Source organism: Borostomias antarcticus (genome assembly GCF_949987555.1).
Source record: "Borostomias antarcticus genome assembly, chromosome: 29".
Classification (NCBI taxonomy): Eukaryota; Metazoa; Chordata; class Actinopteri; order Stomiiformes; family Stomiidae; genus Borostomias; species Borostomias antarcticus.
The window spans coordinates 536,970-560,349 of NC_140262.1; the positions used below are offsets into that span (position 1 = coordinate 536,970).

General features: G+C 48.3%; 2 protein-coding genes across 2 annotated transcripts in view; both read right to left on the minus strand.

The window, feature by feature from the left end:
* LOC311326848 (C-Jun-amino-terminal kinase-interacting protein 4-like) overlaps positions 1-1,527 on the minus strand; it is a gene marked incomplete at its 5' end in the record, with an annotated part of 39,667 nt that extends 38,140 nt beyond the window's left edge. Inside the window, 1 exon segment of the mRNA XM_084459826.1 lies at positions 1,231-1,527. Coding sequence (XP_084315952.1) covers positions 1,231-1,527 — 297 coding nt within the window.
* Positions 1,528-2,691: 1,164 nt separating this feature from the next.
* daglb (diacylglycerol lipase, beta) lies at positions 2,692-21,061 on the minus strand. Its single transcript, XM_084460004.1, is given in 16 exon segments — positions 2,692-3,867; positions 4,640-4,890; positions 5,577-5,649; positions 6,163-6,231; positions 6,459-6,547; positions 6,549-6,587; positions 7,127-7,207; positions 7,502-7,579; positions 17,980-18,063; positions 18,538-18,664; positions 18,839-18,966; positions 19,126-19,248; positions 19,318-19,585; positions 19,749-19,923; positions 20,178-20,329; positions 20,446-21,061. Coding segments are annotated over 16 exon segments (2,028 nt in total). The 5' UTR covers positions 20,541-21,061; the 3' UTR covers positions 2,692-3,671.
* Positions 21,062-23,380: the final 2,319 nt, after the last annotated feature.

Consider the following 23,380-nt stretch of genomic DNA (forward strand, 5'->3'; position numbering starts at 1 on the left):
CTCTCCAGTTCAAACAGACGCAGAGTCAGTGCACCAGCTGAGAACAGCTCATTACATGAGGGTGAACTGTGCAGAAGCAGTGATCTCTGACCAGACAGTGACACTAAGCCATTAAAGCCGTAGAGCTGGGAAATCAAACGGCTGTAGTCGGGTAGGCGTCTGTGCTGTTGAGGGCACACCTCTGAGTGGACACACCTCTGAGTGGGCAATGAGGTTAAAAGGGTATAATGAAGTATGAGACACACCCCGGCGACAACTTCAGACACACGACACGCTGTCACTGTGCCTGGCGTGACATCACGTGACCCGTCTGCTCCTGCAGGACTGCAAGATTGTATTTTGCTTTGGGGGACGTGATGCAACACATTGCCTGATTGATTTTGCATGTAGGTAGTTATCCTCGTCTCGTAGGACAGCATAACACCGATGGGCATGTCAATCAAACAGATTGAAGGTTAGACTTGTCTCCCAGCAAGTTCGAGCAAGTAAAAAGTCAAGTTGGCAGTTCCATCTAGACTTGTTACCCCCCCATGAGTACAGACTAGACTTGTTACCCCCATGAGTACAGACTAGACTTGTTACCCCAATGAGTGCAGACTAGACTTGTTACCCCCATGAGTACAGACTAGACTTGTTACCCCCATGAGTACAGACTAGACTTGTTACCCCCATGAGTACAGACTAGACTTGTTACCCCCATGAGTACAGACTAGACTTGTTACCCCCATGAGTACAGACTAGACTTGTTACCCCCATGAGTACAGACTAGACTTGTTACCCCCATGAGTACAGACTAGACTTGTTACCCCCATGAGTACAGACTTGTTACCCCCATGAGTACAGACTAGACTTGTTACCCCCATGAGTACAGACTACGTGCTTGTGGGACATTATTTGCTCTCCACCAATTGTCAAGCTGCTAACTTGAGTGGCCTAGCTTAGCTAGCTATTCTGATCCCCTCTATTCTGACCCCCATCACTTTATAACATGGTCCAAACAACACTTTCCTCCTCTCCTGACCGTCTCTGACAGTTGGGTCGTGATGACCCTAGTAAACCCACCTCTTCCCTAGTAAACCCACCTCTTCTGCATGCTTCCTAAGAGTGAATCCCCTAGTAAACCCACCTCTTCTGCATGCTTCCTAAGAGTGAATCCCCTAGTAAACCCACCTCTTCCCTAGTAAACCCACCTCTTCCCTAGTAAACCCACCTCTTCCCTAGTAAACCCACCTCTTCCGCATGCTTCCTAAGCGCCTTCTCCCGTTCGTACTGGGTCATAAGCTGCTCGTTGTCCTCCTTCAGGAGCTCCAGCTCCACTTCGTGCTCCTGGTTCACGGCGAACACCGAGTCCAGGTTCTCCAGCACCGCCACCACCAGGGGCATGAGCTCCTTCACCACGGCCTCGTCGTACGTCCCGATCAGCCGCTCGAACTCCCGGTAGATGGAGCTCGCCAGCCCGGAGACCCGCTCGGACATCACCGCCGCGGTGCCCGGGTCGTCCTGGTAGAGGACTCCGTCCAGCTCCATTTTAACTCGCTCTCTCTCTCCCCGTGCTAGCTCTCTCTCTCTCTCTCCCCGTGCTAGCTCTCTCTCTCTCTCCCCGTGCTAACTCTCTCTCCCCGTACTAGCTCTCTCTCTCTCTCCCCGTGCTAGCTCTCTCTCTCTCTCCCCGTCCTAGCTCTCTCTCTCTCTCTCCCCGTGCTAGCTCTATCTCTCTCTCCCCGTCCTAGCTCTCTCTCTCTCTCTCCCCGTGCTAGCTCTCTCTCTCTCTCTCTCTCCCCGTGCTAGCTCTCTCTCTCTCTCTCCCCGTGCTAGCTCTCTCTCTCTCTCCCCGTGCTAGCTCTATCTCTCTCTCCCCGTCCTAGCTCTCGCTCTCTCTCTCTCCGTGCTAGCTCTCTCTCTCTCTCTCTCTCTCTCTCCCCGTGCTAGCTCACGCGCTAGCCGCCAAAAGCCAACCGCCTCCCGCTTCAACTCCCAGAGCGAGACTAAAGTTCCCTCAGAAATACAGTTGAGCTTCCATTCGGTGAAAACTAACTTCCCAACCGCCAAGACAGTGAAGAACACAACTAAAACAACAAGTTAGGTTCCCTGTCTCCCCCATGGACGGTTGACCACTGACAGGGCTGAGCGGAGGAGAGTTGTTCCCTAGTTGTTGTGTCCTGACAGACTTCCCACAGATCAGCTCCGTGTTGTTGACGCGTCATTTTTTTTTCCCAACCAACTTCTGCCATAACCACGCCACCGCGAGTTTTCATTGGGTTAGGGATAGGGTTAGGGTTAGGGTTGTCCAATGAAAACTCGCGGGGGCGTGGTTATGGCAGAAGTTGGTTGGGGAAAAAAATGACGCGTTGTTGACTGGGCTGTCACGCTGACGTCACGCTCTAAAAGTGGCACGAGGGGGAGAAACTCAACTAATCCTCTCTGGTGAAACATTGGATCATGGTTTATTCACGCCGGTGTGTCTCACTATCTGTTTATTTATTTATTTATTTTGATCTTGATCGGTAATGTGTCCTCTATCTGGCGTTCACGTGTAATCCCGCGAGAGTTGAACACTGGCGGTGGCTTTAATTCAACAGGTTGTCAGGGGGAAGTTTGAAGAAAGTGTTGATATTCTACACAATAAATACATGACTCGGGAAAATAAACACAGGCAACATCATTTTTTTCAATTTGTATCAATGACTCGACATGAATAAATAATACACAATTCACGCAGGAAGTTAAATACAGTTACAGAGACATTACTTTCCCATCCAAGTCGAATTACCTGATAACAGCATGTAATGTACTGTATAGCCAGTAAACAATAAGCAGAAACATACTGCCTGTAAATGAATCTCCCTGGTTCCCTCTAACGCTTACATGACAAACATGCACTATTCTTGTTGCATATAAAGTGCAAAACAATCTTAACCTGGAGGTGATCTCCCAGTACGCCCTGCCCAAGTTTACGGTGACTCTTGTGATGCATAGGCACTATTCACCCTGATTTCTCAGACAATCAACATGAGACACCGACAGACCACAGTTACCAAACAAACAAATCAGTCACCACCCACAGAGGTTGGCCTTATAGCCTCGGGGTCCGATTATGATCAAATATCAAAATCAAATATCTTCACGCCCAAACCTAACCTTAGCAGTGGGAGTGCAGGGGTAGTGGAAGACAAGACTGCAGCCGGGGTAGTCTCTCCTACCCCTGACTGAGTATCTCACAGAGAGACTGACTCTGAGTATCCCACAGAGAGACTGACTCTGAGTATCCCACAGAGAGACCAACTCTATCTCTATAGATTCCGGGGCAGCCGAAACCAGGCCTTAGGACAGCCTATACCCACAGTCAAGCAACTTAAAAAATTTAAAAATATGCGGGTATCATGATGTACACATTTGTGTTGCAGTAAAACCGCGGTGCTCTCTCACTTTGAACACAAAGCACTTTGTTTATAACGACACAAGGTGGTTGTTAAGAGATCACTGAAAGAAATAAGAATAAGCAATAAAAAAATACAAATCAAAGTCCAACTCTCTTTCCAAGTCCTTGAGCCTTGAGGGAAAGACAGTGTTGCGCTGCTGAATAAAAGTGCGTGTGTGTGTGTGTGTATGCGTGTGTGTTTGTGTTTATATGCATGTGGGGGGGGCTTGGGGGAGGGGCTGATGGGCGGAGCTCAGATGACGTTGAGGTGGCTGTTGCTGAGCGAGGAGGGGCAGAGGGAGAAGGGCCGGTCGCGGGTCAGACTGCGCAGGGCCCGGAGCACGGCGTCCGGCATGTGGTCCGCCATCATCCTGGGGCTGATCAAAACACTCCGGAACGCCGCCTCGCTCGACCACTCGGCGCGGTAACGCGGCTGGGAAAAACAGGACCTGAAGGAGGAGAGGAGAGAGGGAGGTGAGGAGAGAGGGAGGAGAGGGAGAGGTGAGGAGAGAGGGAGGTGAGGAGAGAGGGAGGAGAGGGAGAGGTGAGGAGAGGAGAGAGGGAGGAGAGGAGAGGAGAGAGGGAGGAGAGGAGAGAAGGAGGTGAGGAAAGGAGAGAGGGAGGAGAGGAGAGAGAGAGGAGAGGAGAGAGGGAGGAGCGGAGAGAGGGAGGTGAGGAGAGAGAGGAGAGAGGGAGGTGAGGAGAGAGGGAGGTGAGGAGAGAGAGAGGAGAGAGGGAGGTGAGGAGAGAGGGAGGTGAGGAGAGGAGAGAGGGAGGAGAGGAGAGAGAGAGGAGAGAGGGAGGTGAGGAGAGAGGGAGGAGATGAGAGAGAGGTGAGGAGAGAGGGAGGTGAGGAGAGAGGGATGTGAGGAGAGGAGAGAGAGGAGAGAGGGAGGAGAGAGGGAGGAGAGAGGGAGGTGAGGAGAGAGGGAGGTGAGGAGAGGAGAGAGGGAGGAGAGAGAGAGGAGAGGAGAGAGAGAGGAGAGGAGAGAGGGAGGAGAGGAGAGAGGGAGGAGAGGAGAGAGAGAGGGAGGAGAGGAGAGAGGGAGGAGAGAGAGAGGGAGGTGAGAGAGGAGCCCTCAAAGCCATTGATCAGAAACAGTATAGATGTGGTGGTGATTCATATGAGAGTCTGTCTACTGTCAGAGGTGTGTGTGTGTGTGTGTGTGTGTGTGTGTGTGTGTGTGTGTGTGTGTGTGTGTGTGTGTGCGAGCTGAACACCTGCGTGTCGGTCCATCCTCTGTGAGGTGCAGGATGCGACCGGGTAGGTAGAGGGGCAGGTGGGCCTTGTGAACGGGCGAGTCCTCCGACGCCAAGCTCTGATAGGACAACGACTGGCGAATCATCAGTGACTCCTCCCCCAGCAGAGGCTGGCTAAGCTCCTCCTCCCGCCTGTTGTCCATCTCGGTGGGGAAGTCGTCCGGGGCTCCTCCAATCAGCTCGTACCAGCAGCCCTGCAACAGGATACGGTACTGGAGGGAGAGAGAGAGGGACATGGAGAGGGTAAGAGAGAGGGAGGGGGAGTGGGGGAGAGGGAGGGAGGGACATGGAGAGGGTAAGAGAGAGAGAGGGGGAGAGGGAGGGAGGGGGAGAGGGAGAGAGGGGGAGAGGGGGAGAGGGGGAGGGGGAGAGGGAGAGAGGGGGAGAGGGGGAGAGGGGGAGGGGGAGAGGGGGAGAGGGGGAGAGGGAGGGAGAGAGGGAGAGAGGGGAGAGAGGGGAGAGAGAGGGGGAGAGGGAGGGAGAGAGGGGGAGAGAGGGAGAGGGGGAGAGGGAGGGAGGGAGGGAGGGAGAGAGGGGGAGAGGGAGGGGGAGAGGGAGGGAGAGAGAGGGAGAGGGAGGGAGAGAGGGAGAGGGGGAGAGGGAGGGAGAGAGCGAGAGAGCGGGAGAGGGAGGGAGAGAGGGGGAGAGGGAGGGAGAGAGGGAGGGAGAGAGGGGGAGAGAGAGGGGGAGAGAGAGGGGGGGAGGGAGAGAGGGGGAGAGGGGGAGAGAGAGGGGGAGAGGGAGGGAGAGAGGGGGGGAGGGAGGGAGAGAGGGGGAGAGGGGGAGAGGGAGGGAGAGAGAGGGGGAGAGGGAGGGAGAGAATGTGAAAAGGAATGTGACGTATGTAAAGAGCATTAAGAGCTTTTCACATTCAGTACAAGCCCTCTATTCTTCTCACCTTTGGTTTATTGCAGTTAGAGACCATTTTAAGGATTCTCCTCTTCAGGTCCTCCATGTTGGGGTAACTCAGCCTGGTTAGAGAGACCACCAGAGAGAGAAGGGAGGAGGAGGAGAGAGACGAGAGCGGATGAGTTGCTCTCATTTTATCGGTGTCTGTTATAACAGTGCAGGGCCAAATATAGCTTGTCCCATCACTCCAGGGTCTAGAATAGTCTCTACACTGTAGCACACACTCACTCTCTCTCTCTCTCTCACACACACACACACACACACACACACACACACACACACACACACACACACACACACACACACACACACACACACACACACACACACACACACACACACACCCCAGTGAATTCCCCTATGTTAATCCTGTGAGAATCATGTGAGGAACTGAAACGGAAAGTCATGGAGCGTATTTGATGACAGCTGCCTAGCTAGCTCGCTCACAGGCAGAGTTCATTCTAACCATAAGCACAGGTACATAAATGGTGGCACAGCAACTGTATAGCATGGAGTTGAGCCAGCTATAGCTAGCCAAGTGTCCCTGGTTACCCACAGAGCGTCTGTGGACTTACCTGGGAACCAGGTCCTTCCCCAGAACCACCGACACCACAAACTGTTTGGAGTAGTCAGCCAGCGCCTTACTGGGGGGGGGGGGGGGGGGGGTGACAGATTATTATTGTCAGTCAGTAATCAACAGTCTAGTAATCAACAGTCAGTCTAGGAATCAACAGTCTAGGAATCAACAGTCTAGTAATCAACAATCAGTCTAGTAATCAACAGTCAGTCTAGTAATCAACAGTCAGACTGCTACTCAACAGTCACACTGCTACTCAGCTGTGGGTGCCGAGCGGTGAGATCCGGTCCTTACCTCATGAGGCCCCCTGGTGGAGAGAAGGAGTAGCACTGCAGGTTGGGGAAGGAGTTGCGCAGCAGGATGGCCAACAGGGATGCTGTCCCCTCCACCCAGGCTGTGGCCTGTGATCACGAGCTTGTACTCCTGGAGGGAGGGAGGGAGGGAGGGAGGGAGGGAGGGAGGGAGGGAGGGAGGGAGAGAGAGAGAGAGGGAGGGAGGGAGGGAGGGAGAGAGAGAGGGAGGGAGGGAGGGAGGGAGAGAGGGAGAGAGAGAGTGGTGATAGAAAGAGAGGGAGGTGGAGAGAGAGAGAGAGAGGGAGAGAGGGAGGGAGAGAGAGAGAGAGAGAGAGAGAGTGGTGATAGAAAGAGAGGGAGGTGGAGAGAGAGAGAGTGAGAGAGAGAGTGGTGATAGAAAGAGAGGGAGGTGGAGAGAGAGAGAGAGAGAGAGAGGTGATAGAAAGAGAGGGAGGTGGAGAGAGAGAGAGAGAGAGAGAGTGGTGATAGAAAGAGAGGGAGGTGGAGAGAGAGAGAGTGGTGATAGAAAGAGAGGGAGGTGGAGAGAGAGAGAGAGAGAGTGGTGATAGAAAGAGAGGGAGGTGGAGAGTGGGAGTCAGTCAGTCTACTCCTATTGGTGTGTCCACACACACACACACACACACACACACTACTGCTCGTGTCCCTTACTGGAGCGATGGAGAAGGCCTGGTTTAAGATGCCGTCGTTCACCAGCTTCTTGTAGATGTAGCCAGCGGCCTGTGACATGCCCTGGGGAAACACACACACACACACGTGCACACACACACACACACACGCACGCACACGCGCACACACACACACACACACACACACGCACACACACACACACACACAGGTCAGGTCAGTCCTCAGATCTCAACACAGAAACACACTGTGCTCTGGGGAAAATGCAGATCACCTTCATATCTACTCAGAGACCACAGCATTTCACTGCCAGTGTTAGTCACAGGCCATGTAGGAACACTCCACGCACGCACGCACGCACGCACGCACACACGCACACACACACACACATTGCCCAACCTTGTGGGCGTAGCAGGTTCCCGACACGCCCTCGATGGGCAGGGTCTCACACTCGGCAGAGAGGTCTGTCAGCACGTCCTGCGTGAACACCACAGGGGAGGAAGAGGAGGAGGAGGAAGAGGAGGAAGAGAGATTAGAAACAATAATGAAACCAACCTGGGGAAGACGAGCGCATGGTCACGGAGAGACAATGCAGCGAGACAATACTGATCGAGGGGAGAGAGAGAGACCAATACAACGATAGAATGATATTGTGCAGCTCTGCCGAGGAGACAGCATGTGTGATCAGGTAGGGTGTAGTGAGAAGGCTCAAAGACTTCATTAAGAGAACAATCATCCTTGACTAGCAGCTAGCGTCTCTTTTCTTTCTAGCCAGCTACGGATGACTGGCTCAGACACACTGGGCCTTCCAGCAGCAACAGTGCCGCCGCTCATGCCGATTCGTCAATCAAGAAAAATAAAGCGGTGTGTCCCGTTTGGTTTTACCTCCATAACCACAGAGATGTGATGAAGTGTTTTTTTCGTTAATAGCCTGAAAACCAGGCCAACTAAACCCCACCCTCTAGGACCCAACGTCTCTCCTCATTAACTGGTGAGCCGGGGTCTCTCTCATACACATCAGTCTACAGACGACGATAATATTATCGTTAGGATTGAATTAGCTCATTCATATGAAACATATTTTGGTGCGATTTTACATGGTTTACGGATAAATACGGGTTGGACGCTTCAGGCAGGCACAGCTTGCTTTAGGGGTACAGTACTCAAGAACCGCTGGGTAGAGAGGGAGTATAGGTGATTCAGGTAGGGTATAGTGAGTATAGGGAGAGTATAGGTGATTCAGGTAGGGTATAGTGAGTATAGGGAGAGTATAGGTGATTCAGGTAGGGTATAGTGAGTATAGGGAGAGTATAGGTGATTCAGGTAGGGTATAGTGAGTATAGGGAGAGTATAGGTGATTCAGGTAGGGTATAGTGAGTATAGGGAGAGTATAGGTGATTCAGGTAGGGTATAGTGAGTATAGGGAGAGTATAGGTGATTCAGGTAGGGTATAGTGAGCGTAGGGAGAGTATAGGTGATTCAGGTAGGGTATAGTGAGTATAGGGAGAGTATAGGTGATTCAGGTAGGGTATAGTGAGTATAGGGAGAGTATAGGTGATTCAGGTAGAGTATAGTGAGTATAGTGAGTATAGGTGATTCAGGTAGGGTATAGTGAGCATAGGGAGAGTATAGGTGATTCAGGTAGGGTATAGTGAGTATAGGTGATTCAGGTAGGGTATAGTGAGTATAGGGAGAGTATAGGTGATTCAGGTAGGGTATAGTGAGTATAGGTGATTCAGGTAGGGTATAGTGAGTATAGGGAGAGTATAGGTGATTCAGGTAGGGTATAGTGAGTATAGTGAGTATAGGTGATTCAGGTAGGGTATAGTGAGTATAGGGAGAGTATAGGTGATTCAGGTAGGGTATAGTGAGTATAGGTGATTCAGGTAGGGTATAGTGAGTATAGGTGATTCAGGTAGGGTATAGTGAGTATAGTGAGTATAGGTGATTCAGGTAGGGTATAGTGAGTATAGGGAGAGTATAGGTGATTCAGGTAGGGTATAGTGAGTATAGGTGATTCAGGTAGGGTATAGTGAGTATAGTGAGAGTATAGGTGATTCAGGTAGGGTATAGGGAGTATAGGGAGAGTGTAGGTGATTCAGGTAGGGTATAGTGAGTATAGGGAGAGTATAGGTGATTCAGGTAGGGTATAGGGAGTATAGTGAGAGTATAGGTGATTCAGGTAGGGTATAGGGAGTATAGTGAGAGTATAGGTGATTCAGGTAGGGTATAGTGAGTATAGGTGATTCAGGTAGGGTATAGTGAGTATAGGTGATTCAGGTAGGGTATAGTGAGTATAGGTGATTCAGGTAGGGTATAGTGAGTATAGGGAGAGTATAGGTGATTCAGGTAGAGTATAGTGAGTATAGGTGATTCAGGTAGGGTATAGTGAGTATAGGGAGAGTATAGGTGATTCAGGTAGGGTATAGTGAGTATAGGGAGAGTGTAGGTGATTCAGGTAGGGTATAGTGAGTATAGGGAGAGTATAGGTGATTCAGGTAGGGTATAGTGAGTATAGGGAGAGTATAGGTGATTCAGGTAGGGTATAGTGAGTATAGGTGATTCAGGTAGGGTATAGTGAGTATAGGGAGAGTATAGGTGATTCAGGTAGAGTATAGTGAGTATAGTGAGTATAGGTGATTCAGGTAGGGTATAGTGAGTATAGGGAGAGTATAGGTGATTCAGGTAGGGTATAGTGAGTATAGGGAGAGTATAGGTGATTCAGGTAGGGTATAGTGAGTATAGGGAGAGTATAGGTGATTCAGGTAGGGTATAGTGAGTATAGGGAGAGTATAGGTGATTCAGGTAGGGTATAGTGAGTATAGGGAGAGTATAGGTGATTCAGGTAGGGTATAGTGAGTATAGGGAGAGTATAGGTGATTCAGGTAGGGTATAGTGAGTATAGGGAGAGTATAGGTGATTCAGGTAGGGTATAGTGAGCGTAGGGAGAGTATAGGTGATTCAGGTAGGGTATAGTGAGTATAGGGAGAGTATAGGTGATTCAGGTAGGGTATAGTGAGTATAGGGAGAGTATAGGTGATTCAGGTAGGGTATAGTGAGCATAGGGAGAGTGTAGGTGATTCAGGTAGGGTATAGTGAGTATAGGGAGAGTATAGGTGATTCAGGTAGGGTATAGTGAGTATAGTGAGTATAGGTGATTCAGGTAGGGTATAGTGAGTATAGGGAGAGTATAGGTGATTCAGGTAGGGTATAGTGAGTATAGGGAGAGTATAGGTGATTCAGGTAGGGTATAGTGAGTATAGGGAGAGTATAGGTGATGCAGGTAGGGTATAGTGAGTATAGGGAGAGTATAGGTGATTCAGGTAGGGTATAGTGAGTATAGGGAGAGTATAGGTGATTCAGGTAGGGTATAGTGAGTATAGGGAGAGTATAGGTGATTCAGGTAGGGTATAGTGAGTATAGTGAGTATAGGTGATTCAGGTAGGGTATAGTGGGTATAGGGAGAGTATAGGTGATTCAGGTAGGGTATAGTGAGTATAGGGAGAGTATAGGTGATTCAGGTAGGGTATAGTGAGTATAGGTGATTCAGGTAGGGTATAGTGAGCATAGTGAGTATAGGTGATTCAGGTAGGGTATAGTGAGTATAGGGAGAGTATAGGTGATTCAGGTAGGGTATAGTGAGTATAGGGAGAGTATAGGTGATTCAGGTAGGGTATAGTGAGTATATGGAGAGTATAGGTGATACAGGTAGGGTATAGTGAGTATAGGGAGAGTATAGGTGATTCAGGTAGGGTATAGTGAGCGTAGGGAGAGTATAGGTGATTCAGGTAGGGTATAGTGAGTATAGGTGATTCAGGTAGGGTATAGTGAGTATAGGTGATTCAGGTAGGGTATAGTGAGTATAGGGAGAGTATAGGTGATTCAGGTAGGGTATAGTGAGTATAGGTGATTCAGGTAGGGTATAGTGGGTATAGGGAGAGTATAGGTGATTCAGGTAGGGTATAGTGAGTATAGTGAGAGTATAGGTGATTCAGGTAGGGTATAGTGAGTATAGGGAGAGTATAGGTGATTCAGGTAGGGTATAGTGAGTATAGGTGATTCAGGTAGGGTATAGTGAGTATAGGTGATTCAGGTAGGGTATAGTGAGTATAGGGAGAGTATAGGTGATTCAGGTAGGGTATAGTGAGTATAGGTGATTCAGGTAGGGTATAGTGAGTATAGGTGATTCAGGTAGGGTATAGTGAGTATAGGTGATGCAGGTAGGGTATAGTGAGTATAGGGAGAGTATAGGTGATTCAGGTAGGGTATAGTGAGTATAGGTGATTCAGGTAGGGTATAGTGAGTATAGGTGATTCAGGTAGGGTATAGTGAGTATAGGTGATTCAGGTAGGGTATAGTGGGTATAGGGAGAGTATAGGTGATTCAGGTAGGGTATAGTGAGTATAGTGAGTATAGGTGATTCAGGTAGGGTATAGTGAGTATAGTGAGTATAGGTGATTCAGGTAGGGTATAGTGAGTATAGGTGATTCAGGTAGGGTATAGTGGGTATAGGGAGAGTATAGGTGATTCAGGTAGGGTATAGTGAGTATAGTGAGTATAGGTGATTCAGGTAGGGTATAGTGAGTATAGTGAGTATAGGTGATTCAGGTAGGGTATAGTGAGTATAGGTGATTCAGGTAGGGTATAGTGAGTATAGGGAGAGTATAGCTGATTCAGGTAGGGTATAGTGAGTATAGTGAGTATAGTGAGTATAGGGAGAGTATAGGTGATTCAGGTAGGGTATAGTGAGTATAGGGAGAGTATAGGTGATTCAGGTAGGGTATAGTGAGTATAGGTGATTCAGGTAGGGTATAGTGAGTATAGGGAGAGTATAGGTGATTCAGGTAGGGTATAGTGAGTATAGGGAGAATATAGGTGATTCAGGTAGGGTATAGTGAGTATAGGGAGAGTATAGGTGATTCAGGTAGGGTATAGTGGGTATAGGGAGAGTATAGGTGATTCAGGTAGGGTATAGTGAGTATAGGGAGAGTATAGGTGATTCAGGTAGGGTATAGTGAGAGTATAGGTGATTCAGGTAGGGTATAGTGAGTATAGGGAGAGTATAGGTGATTCAGGTAGGGTATAGTGAGTATAGGGAGAGTATAGGTGATTCAGGTAGGGTATAGTGAGTATAGGGAGAGTATAGGTGATTCAGGTAGGGTTTAGTGAGTATAGGGAGAGTATAGGTGATTCAGGTAGGGTATAGTGAGTACAGGGAGAGTATAGGTGATTCAGGTAGGGTATAGTGAGTATAGGGAGAGTATAGGTGATTCAGGTAGGGTATAGTGAGTATAGGGAGAGTATAGGTGATTCAGGTAGGGTATAGTGAGTATAGGGAGAGTATAGGTGATTCAGGTAGGGTATAGTGAGCATAGGGAGAGTATAGGTGATTCAGGTAGGGTTTAGTGAGTATAGGGAGAGTATAGGTGATTCAGGTAGGGTATAGTGAGTATAGGTGATTCAGGTAGGGTATAGTGAGTATAGGTGATTCAGGTAGGGTATAGTGAGTATAGGGAGAGTATAGGTGATTCAGGTAGGGTATAGTGAGTATAGGTGATTCAGGTAGGGTATAGTGAGTATAGGGAGAGTATAGGTGATTCAGGTAGGGTATAGTGAGAGTATAGGTGATTCAGGTAGGGTATAGTGAGAGTATAGGTGATTCAGGTAGGGTATAGTGAGAGTATAGGTGATTCAGGTAGGGTATAGTGAGTATAGGTGATTCAGGTAGGGTATAGTGAGTATAGTTGATTCAGGTAGGGTATAGTGAGTATAGGTGATTCAGGTAGGGTATAGTGAGTATAGGTGATTCAGGTAGGGTATAGTGAGTATAGGGAGAGTAAAGGTGATTCAGGTAGGGTATAGTGAGTATAGGTGATTCAGGTAGGGTATAGTGAGTATAGGGAGAGTATAGGGGATTCAGGTAGGGTATAGTGAGTAAAGGTGATTCAGGTAGGGTATAGTGAGTATAGGTGATTCAGGTAGGGTATAGTGAGTATAGGGAGAGTATAGGTGATTCAGGTAGGGTATAGTGAGTATAGGTGATTCAGGTAGGGTATAGTGAGTATAGGTGATTCAGGTAGGGTATAGTGAGTATAGGTGATTCAGGTAGGGTATAGTGAGTATAGGGAGAGTATAGGTGATTCAGGTAGGGTATAGTGAGTATAGGGAGAGTATAGGTGATTCAGGTAGGGTATAGTGAGTATAGGTGATTCAGGTAGGGTATAGTGAGTATAGTGAGTATAGGTGATTCAGGTAGGGTATAGTGAGTATAGGTGATTCAGGTAGGGTATAGTGAGTATAGTGAGTATAGGTGATTCAGGTAGGGTATAGTGAGTATAGTGAGAGTATAGGTGATTCAGGTAGGGTATAGTGAGTATAGGGAGAGTATAGGTGATTCAGGTAGGGTATAGTGAGTATAGTGAGTATAGGTGATTCAGGTAGGGTATAGTGAGTATAGTGAGTATAGGTGATTCAGGTAGGGTATAGTGAGTATAGTGAGTATAGGTGATTCAGGTAGGGTATAGTGAGTATAGGTGATTCAGGTAGGGTATAGTGAGTATAGTGAGTATAGGTGATTCAGGTAGGGTATAGTGAGTATAGGTGATTCAGGTAGGGTATAGTGAGCGTAGGGAGAGTATAGGTGATTCAGGTAGGGTATAGTGAGTATAGGGAGAGTATAGGTGATTCAGGTAGGGTATAGTGAGTATAGGGAGAGTATAGCTGATTCAGGTAGGGTATAGTGAGTATAGGGAGAGTATAGGTGATTCAGGTAGGGTATAGTGAGTATAGGGAGAGTATAGGTGATTCAGGTAGGGTATAGTGAGTATAGGGAGAGTATAGGTGATTCAGGTAGGGTATAGTGAGTATAGGGAGAGTATAGGTGATTCAGGTAGGGTATAGTGAGTATAGGGAGAGTATAGGTGATTCAGGTAGGGTATAGTGAGCGTAGGGAGAGTATAGGTGATTCAGGTAGGGTATAGTGAGTATAGTGAGTATAGGTGATTCAGGTAGGGTATAGTGAGTATAGGTGATTCAGGTAGGGTATAGTGAGTATAGGTGATTCAGGTAGGGTATAGTGAGTATAGGTGATTCAGGTAGGGTATAGTGAGTATAGGTGATTCAGGTAGGGTATAGTGAGTATAGTGAGAGTATAGGTGATTCAGGTAGGGTATAGTGAGCGTAGGGAGAGTATAGGTGATTCAGGTAGGGTATAGTGGGTATAGTGAGTATAGGTGATTCAGGTAGGGTATAGTGAGTATAGGGAGAGTATAGGTGATTCAGGTAGGGTATAGTGAGTATAGGTGATTCAGGTAGGGTATAGTGAGTATAGGTGATTCAGGTAGGGTATAGTGAGTATAGGGAGAGTATAGCTGATTCAGGTAGGGTATAGTGAGTATAGTGAGTATAGTGAGTATAGGGAGAGTATAGGTGATTCAGGTAGGGTATAGTGAGTATAGAGAGAGTATAGGTGATTCAGGTAGGGTATAGTGAGTATAGGTGATTCAGGTAGGGTATAGTGAGTATAGGGAGAGTATAGGTGATTCAGGTAGGGTATAGTGAGTATAGGGAGAGTATAGGTGATTCAGGTAGGGTATAGTGAGTATAGGGAGAGTCTAGGTGATTCAGGTAGGGTATAGTGAGCGTAGGGAGAGTATAGGTGATTCAGGTAGGGTATAGTGAGTATAGGGAGAGTATAGGTGATTCAGGTAGGGTATAGTGAGTATAGGGAGAGTATAGGTGATTCAGGTAGGGTATAGTGAGCGTAGGGAGAGTATAGGTGATTCAGGTAGGGTATAGTGAGAGTATAGGTGATTCAGGTAGGGTATAGTGAGTATAGGGAGAGTATAGGTGATTCAGGTAGGGTATAGTGAGTATAGGGAGAGTATAGGTGATTCAGGTAGGGTATAGTGAGTATAGGGAGAGTATAGGTGATTCAGGTAGGGTTTAGTGAGTATAGGGAGAGTATAGGTGATTCAGGTAGGGTATAGTGAGTACAGGGAGAGTATAGGTGATTCAGGTAGGGTATAGTGAGTATAGGGAGAGTATAGGTGATTCAGGTAGGGTATAGTGAGTATAGGGAGAGTATAGGTGATTCAGGTAGGGTATAGTGAGTATAGGGAGAGTATAGGTGATTCAGGTAGGGTATAGTGAGCATAGGGAGAGTATAGGTGATTCAGGTAGGGTTTAGTGAGTATAGGGAGAGTATAGGTGATTCAGGTAGGGTATAGTGAGTATAGGTGATTCAGGTAGGGTATAGTGAGTATAGGTGATTCAGGTAGGGTATAGTGAGTATAGGGAGAGTATAGGTGATTCAGGTAGGGTATAGTGAGTATAGGTGATTCAGGTAGGGTATAGTGAGTATAGGGAGAGTATAGGTGATTCAGGTAGGGTATAGTGAGAGTATAGGTGATTCAGGTAGGGTATAGTGAGAGTATAGGTGATTCAGGTAGGGTATAGTGAGAGTATAGGTGATTCAGGTAGGGTATAGTGAGTATAGGTGATTCAGGTAGGGTATAGTGAGTATAGTTGATTCAGGTAGGGTATAGTGAGTATAGGTGATTCAGGTAGGGTATAGTGAGTATAGGTGATTCAGGTAGGGTATAGTGAGTATAGGGAGAGTAAAGGTGATTCAGGTAGGGTATAGTGAGTATAGGTGATTCAGGTAGGGTATAGTGAGTATAGGGAGAGTATAGGGGATTCAGGTAGGGTATAGTGAGTAAAGGTGATTCAGGTAGGGTATAGTGAGTATAGGTGATTCAGGTAGGGTATAGTGAGTATAGGGAGAGTATAGGTGATTCAGGTAGGGTATAGTGAGTATAGGTGATTCAGGTAGGGTATAGTGAGTATAGGTGATTCAGGTAGGGTATAGTGAGTATAGGTGATTCAGGTAGGGTATAGTGAGTATAGGGAGAGTATAGGTGATTCAGGTAGGGTATAGTGAGTATAGGGAGAGTATAGGTGATTCAGGTAGGGTATAGTGAGTATAGGTGATTCAGGTAGGGTATAGTGAGTATAGTGAGTATAGGTGATTCAGGTAGGGTATAGTGAGTATAGGTGATTCAGGTAGGGTATAGTGAGTATAGTGAGTATAGGTGATTCAGGTAGGGTATAGTGAGTATAGTGAGAGTATAGGTGATTCAGGTAGGGTATAGTGAGTATAGGGAGAGTATAGGTGATTCAGGTAGGGTATAGTGAGTATAGTGAGTATAGGTGATTCAGGTAGGGTATAGTGAGTATAGTGAGTATAGGTGATTCAGGTAGGGTATAGTGAGTATAGTGAGTATAGGTGATTCAGGTAGGGTATAGTGAGTATAGGTGATTCAGGTAGGGTATAGTGAGTATAGTGAGTATAGGTGATTCAGGTAGGGTATAGTGAGTATAGGTGATTCAGGTAGGGTATAGTGAGCGTAGGGAGAGTATAGGTGATTCAGGTAGGGTATAGTGAGTATAGGGAGAGTATAGGTGATTCAGGTAGGGTATAGTGAGTATAGGGAGAGTATAGCTGATTCAGGTAGGGTATAGTGAGTATAGGGAGAGTATAGGTGATTCAGGTAGGGTATAGTGAGTATAGGGAGAGTATAGGTGATTCAGGTAGGGTATAGTGAGTATAGGGAGAGTATAGGTGATTCAGGTAGGGTATAGTGAGTATAGGGAGAGTATAGGTGATTCAGGTAGGGTATAGTGAGTATAGGGAGAGTATAGGTGATTCAGGTAGGGTATAGTGAGCGTAGGGAGAGTATAGGTGATTCAGGTAGGGTATAGTGAGTATAGTGAGTATAGGTGATTCAGGTAGGGTATAGTGAGTATAGGTGATTCAGGTAGGGTATAGTGAGTATAGGTGATTCAGGTAGGGTATAGTGAGTATAGGTGATTCAGGTAGGGTATAGTGAGTATAGGTGATTCAGGTAGGGTATAGTGAGTATAGTGAGAGTATAGGTGATTCAGGTAGGGTATAGTGAGCGTAGGGAGAGTATAGGTGATTCAGGTAGGGTATAGTGGGTATAGTGAGTATAGGTGATTCAGGTAGGGTATAGTGAGTATAGGGAGAGTATAGGTGATTCAGGTAGGGTATAGTGAGTATAGGTGATTCAGGTAGGGTATAGTGAGTATAGGTGATTCAGGTAGGGTATAGTGAGTATAGGGAGAGTATAGCTGATTCAGGTAGGGTATAGTGAGTATAGTGAGTATAGTGAGTATAGGGAGAGTATAGGTGATTCAGGTAGGGTATAGTGAGTATAGAGAGAGTATAGGTGATTCAGGTAGGGTATAGTGAGTATAGGTGATTCAGGTAGGGTATAGTGAGTATAGGGAGAGTATAGGTGATTCAGGTAGGGTATAGTGAGTATAGGGAGAGTATAGGTGATTCAGGTAGGGTATAGTGAGTATAGGGAGAGTCTAGGTGATTCAGGTAGGGTATAGTGAGCGTAGGGAGAGTATAGGTGATTCAGGTAGGGTATAGTGAGTATAGGGAGAGTATAGGTGATTCAGGTAGGGTATAGTGAGTATAGGGAGAGTATAGGTGATTCAGGTAGGGTATAGTGAGCGTAGGGAGAGTATAGGTGATTCAGGTAGGGTATAGTGAGTATAGGGAGAGTATAGGTGATTCAGGTAGGGTATAGTGAGCGTAGGGAGAGTATAGGTGATTCAGGTAGGGTATAGTGAGTATAGGGAGAGTATAGGTGATTCAGGTAGGGTATAGTGAGTATAGGGAGAGTATAGGTGATTCAGGTAGGGTATAGTGAGTATAGGTGATTCAGGTAGGGTATAGTGAGTATAGGGAGAGTATAGGTGATTCAGGTAGGGTATAGTGAGCGTAGGGAGAGTATAGGTGATTCAGGTAGGGTATAGTGAGTATAGGCAGAGTGTAGTTGACTGACCCTGAGGGAGAGCGTTCCTCTGATCGCCACCAGGACCGCCTCTCTCTTGTGGTCCAAAGCCACAAAGAACGGGATCTCGTAGATCTGAAACAAACAGACAGGATTCAAGACCACGGCACCATCGAGGAACACGCTGCAGAACACAGAGACTGGCTGGCTGGTTGATGACACTAGCAGGTGTGTGTGGATAGACTGTCTGGCTGGTTGATGACACTAGCAGGTGTGTGTGGACAGACTGTCTGGCTGGTTGATGACACTAGCAGGTGTGTGTGGATAGACTGTCTGGCTGGTTGATGACACTAGCAGGTGTGTGTGGATAGACTGACTGGCTGGTTGATGACACTAGCAGGTGTGTGTGGATAGACTGTCTGGCTGGTTGATGACACTAGCAGGTTTGTGTGGATAGGCTGTCTGGCTGGTTGATGACACTAGCAGGTGTGTGTGGATAGACTGTCTGGCTGGTTGATGACACTAGCAGGTTTGTGTGGATAGACTGTCTGGCTGGTTGGTTGATGACACTAGCATGTTTGTGTGGATAGACTGACTCGGTAGGCCTACCTGGTTGTGGAAGCTGACGTAGATGAAGTCTCTGTATTGCAGGCCGGTGCTGAGCAGGATGGAGGAGAAATGGCAGCCCAGATGGTCTCCGCCCACAATGTCATACTCTGCAGCTCGGCTGCGACAGCTGAGATGAGCACGAACACAACACGCGCCGACACACACACACACACACACACACACACACACACACAGACACACAAACACACAAACACACACACACACAGACACACACCTCAACAACTTCTTCTGATATATACTGTACATGCAGACGTCCAGGTCAGACAGGGAGGAGCCTCACCAGTCTCTGCTGAGGTGGCAGGCTCCGGTCAGGGGGTTGGAGTAGACGTACATGGGCCAGCCGTACGCGGCAGCGGCAAACTGCATGCAGTGGGCAGCCTTCTCCAGCTCCGCCTCCAGGTCCTCCGCCTGCAACACAGGGCAGGGGGCAGACGCAGCTGAGGACACACGAGCTGACTGACCGGACGGCTGTCCGGCTGACCGACTGATTCAATGATAGACTCACTGACTTGAGGGACTGGGAGGTTGACAGACTGAGCCGGCTAACTGTCTGGGTCCGGTACTTACGATGGGCGAGGAGGGGCTGTGGGACAGGATGTCGTCCGGGTCTCTGCACTGCTCCATCTTATCCTGCTCCTGGTGGAGCAAGGCCAAGCCTGCTGCTATGTCACTGGGCACCAGGTCTGTATCCTAGAATACATACACCGATTAGTGAACACACACACACACACACACACACACACACAAACACACACTTACAGAGAAGAATCCGCCGACTAGCTGAGCGATGCTGTTGAAGGCGGCTCTGTGGCTCTCGTCCTGAGGCAGGCAGCAGCACAGCAGACGCAGGCGGCTCTCCCACACCCGGACGGCCAGGGAGCGGGCGGTGGACAGCAGCTGGGAGCCCTCGCTGCTCTCCAGGTCCCTCACTCCCAGCTGCTCCACCGCGGCAGGCCCGGGGCGAGGGTTGCCCAGGGGGTCGAAAACAAACAACACCCCCACGGCCGTGGACAGCAGTAGGATCCAACTGCGTAGGGAAGACAGGAAGACACAGCACGATGCAGAGAGGAGGTGGACGTGATGCAAGGTCGGGTCATGCGTGTTAAGATTGTTTCGTCATATTAAAGACAGCGCAACATTATAACTGCCTTGGCGCATAAGTCACCAAGTTAGGGGTCCGTCCTACACACCTGGCCACTACGGCAGCGATGACGGCGCCCACCTCGGCCGGGTTACAGCCTTGGCTGTCCCCAGACACCCATATGGCGCCCAGACAAGCCCACACTAGCTCGGGCAGGTAGAGTAGAGCCCGCAGGTAGACCAGCGCTGGGATGGAGCGCCGTGGTCCGGAGTTCGTGATGGTCCCTGTGGAAAAAACACGGACAAACAGCTAAGTTCCACCCCCCTTTGACCAGGCGTGTTCGAGGACCTGCTGGCAGACAGTGAAGTCATGTAGCGCTGTGCAGAGCAGGCTGATGTGAGACCAGGCTGTCACAGCTGTCACACAGTTCTGTACAAATACAACCTGTTTTTGTGATCCCAGGGTCAGAAAACATAGCTCATCTCACCATAAGGGGAGAGAGGATACGTGAATAAGATGCAAATAGAACAGGGTTCACCTTGAGCACTGACGTAGACAATGGCGCACAACGAGAGGATGATGAGAGCCAGCACGACCAGCAGGACCACCAGGTAGCTGTGGAGAACCCCTCCTCCAGGACAGTCAAACCGGCTCTTGTGTAGAGTGTACAGGACCAGGGTCCCAACCCACCTGTCACAGCACACAGAGAATCACACCAGTCTAGATCAGGATTATGAATTCACTATCTCCAATGGCAATAATGTGATTTTAGTATCTTAAATCCGAGTGTGATTCTCATCACTCACCATAGCATCCTAACGAACAACTCGAAGGCTCCGGGGAACACAAGGTCATCGCTTGCGATCCCCCACCGCCGCCCGAACACAACCATCCCGGGCATCCTGACTCCCACTTATTAACTGGCCCAGGATCAGTTGGGATAACGCCTCGTAACCGTCAATGGTCACCGCTGGCTCACGTCCGTTAACTAAAATACTATCTTTCCTTGGGTGAAGTGATCGTTAGTAGAAGCTAGTTGTGTTTGGTAATGTGCTACACATTTATTATAGGTTAGCTTAGTTAGCTAGCTAAGCGTATTTTTAAACATGTTTTATTGCGAGATGGCTAACCATGTTATTGTTGTTATTCATGAGTAAAAACATCCCTTGTGAAGGTATGTCGCTGTTAACCGTAACGTTATATTAGCTACCTAGCTAGCTAGCATCGAAGTGCGACTGCGCACCATACCTACCTGACATGTCATTCCATTTCTCACGAAGTCAATGAAGCTCTGCTTTACGAGTTCTTCACACGGATAAAACACACATAAAATCAACAACCATCAATAGGTTGGCTAGAAGCAGTCAGTGAGGATTAGCTACACGTTATAGATTTAGAGTTAACCTAGCCTGCTTGCTGTTATTGTTGTTGTTCCTCTGATTGTGACACTGGTGTCCGGCTGTTTTATTTATCCGGTTAAACGCAGAGCAGTGTTTAAGGTTCCACATTGCAAAGTTCCCTCCCGATCTATGATCCTGTTGAGATGTTTTGATACACAATTTTTAATATGGGAAGTAAAATATAAACATATAGTATTTTGTACAACTTACTTCTGTCCTAAATTTCCATAAAATAAAAAAGTAAAGGTGCAATGGTGAAGATTTCGATTGGGCCAATCATTTTTAAATAAAAATAGTAAATAACATCTCTAACAAGGATCATGAGCCAATAGCATTAGGACCCCGATTGCTCCCTTCTCCCAACATACTGTGTGGTACCAACACTGTAATACTATTGGCTCACAAGCCTTGGTAGAGGTGGGGAACAAGCCTCAGTCATCTCAGGGGGAGGTACGACGCTAATTTCGGAACAGTCAACATTTTTCAAATGACAAAATCTGTTAAATTATGTCAATTAAGTCATAATCTTTCTCTGACATGCAGTGTCTCCCCGACTAAAAGGGGGGCTTGTGTCTAAGGGATGTTCAACTACAACGGGTCGGCTGTAGCTCAGTTGATAGAGCGGGTCGTTCAGTGATCGAAGGGTCAGTGGTTCGAATCCCAGCTCCAACTGTCCACATGTCGAAGTGTCCTTGAGCAAGACACCTAACCCCAAATTGCTCCCAATGAGCAGGTTAGCACCTTGCATGGCAGCTACCGCCATTGGTGTGTGAATGTGTGTGTGAATGAGAGGCCATTGTAAAGCGCTTTGAGTGCCGCTAAGGTGGAAAAGCGCTATATAAGAGCAGTCCATTTACCATTTACAAAATCCAAATGGTGAATCAACACAAATTTATTGAAAATAAACATACCGAAAACGCTGGTCTGTAATTATTGTAACTAACTCTCAGAGTGGTGCTTCTGCTTATGAGCCTTCAGATGGTGTCCACGCTTGAACGCTTCCCCACAGTCTGGACACTTGTAAGGCTTCTCTCCTGTGTGGACGCGGCAGTGTCTGTTCAAAGTGTTCCTAGTATTAAAGGCCTTTCCACAGACGTTACAAACGTGAGGCCTTTCCTGAGTGTGAGTCAACTCGTGTGTAGTGGCATGATTGGACTGGAGGAAACCTTTTCCACAGTGTCGGCACTTGAATGGCCGTTCCCCTGTGTGGTATCTTGTGTGTATGGTCAGCTCTATCTTAGATCTGAAAACCTTATCGCAGTCGGGGTAGGAGCACGAGAAGGCCTTCACCTCGTTGTGAATCAGCATGTGTCTTGCCAACGAGGCGGCGTTGCACAGTGGCTTGCCACAGAGCGAGCATGGGAACTTCAACCCTTCATGGTGTTCCTTCATATGCTTCTCAAAGTGTGATTTTCTCCAGAAGGCGTGGTCACACTCGGGACACTGGTGGGGTTTATTTGGGTTGGGGCTGTGATGGCGCTCCATGTGTTTCCTCAGGAACAGGTTGGTGTTGTAAGCCTTGCCGCACTCCCAACAGAGGAAGCGCTTCCCTCCCGTGTGCCTCCTCTCGTGGGCGTCGAGCTGCGACTGCATGTTGAAGCCCCTGGAACACTGGGAGCAGCGATATGGAAGCTCCCCCGTGTGGGTCCTCTCGTGCCTCACCAGAGCTCCTACGGCGGCGTAGCGTTTCGGACAGTGGCTGCAGGCGAACGGGCCGGAGAAGCCGTGGACGTCCAGGTAGTGTTTGGTGAGGACGGCGATCACGTGGAATCTCTTATCACACATGGTGCACTTCACCGGCTTGTGCGCCAGCACGTGTCTCGCTAGCGTTTCGGCGTCTGGGAAAACCCTCTTGCACTCGACGCAGCACAGCTCATTGTGGGTGAGTTTGTGTGCCTTCAGTGTCGCCTTGTAAGCAAATTCCTTCCCGCATTCGTCACACCTGGGACGCTTCTTCATCTGCAGTATCTCCATCGCCTCCTCTTCGCCAACGCGTCTCACCTTGCAACTCTGAGTCATGTGCAACCGCATGCGGCTCTTGCAGGACCGCGTTTCGCCGCAGTGAGGGCAGGTCGGAGGTCCCTGCTCTGAGTGGCGTCTCAGGTGCTCCTCCAGACCGACCACGTATTTACCACACACATGGCAACTCTGACGATGCCGTCGGAACCGTGTGGACTGCGGACGGTCACTCTTGCAGCTCTTGTAATGTCTCTCCAGGGTTTGAGTACTCCTGAAGGCCTTCTGACAGTGTTGGCACTGATAGATCCGTTCATCTTCGTGGGACAGCCCTTCATTGGCCAGCACGTTAGAATGAGACGGCTCCTCGTTGGCCAGCACTTTA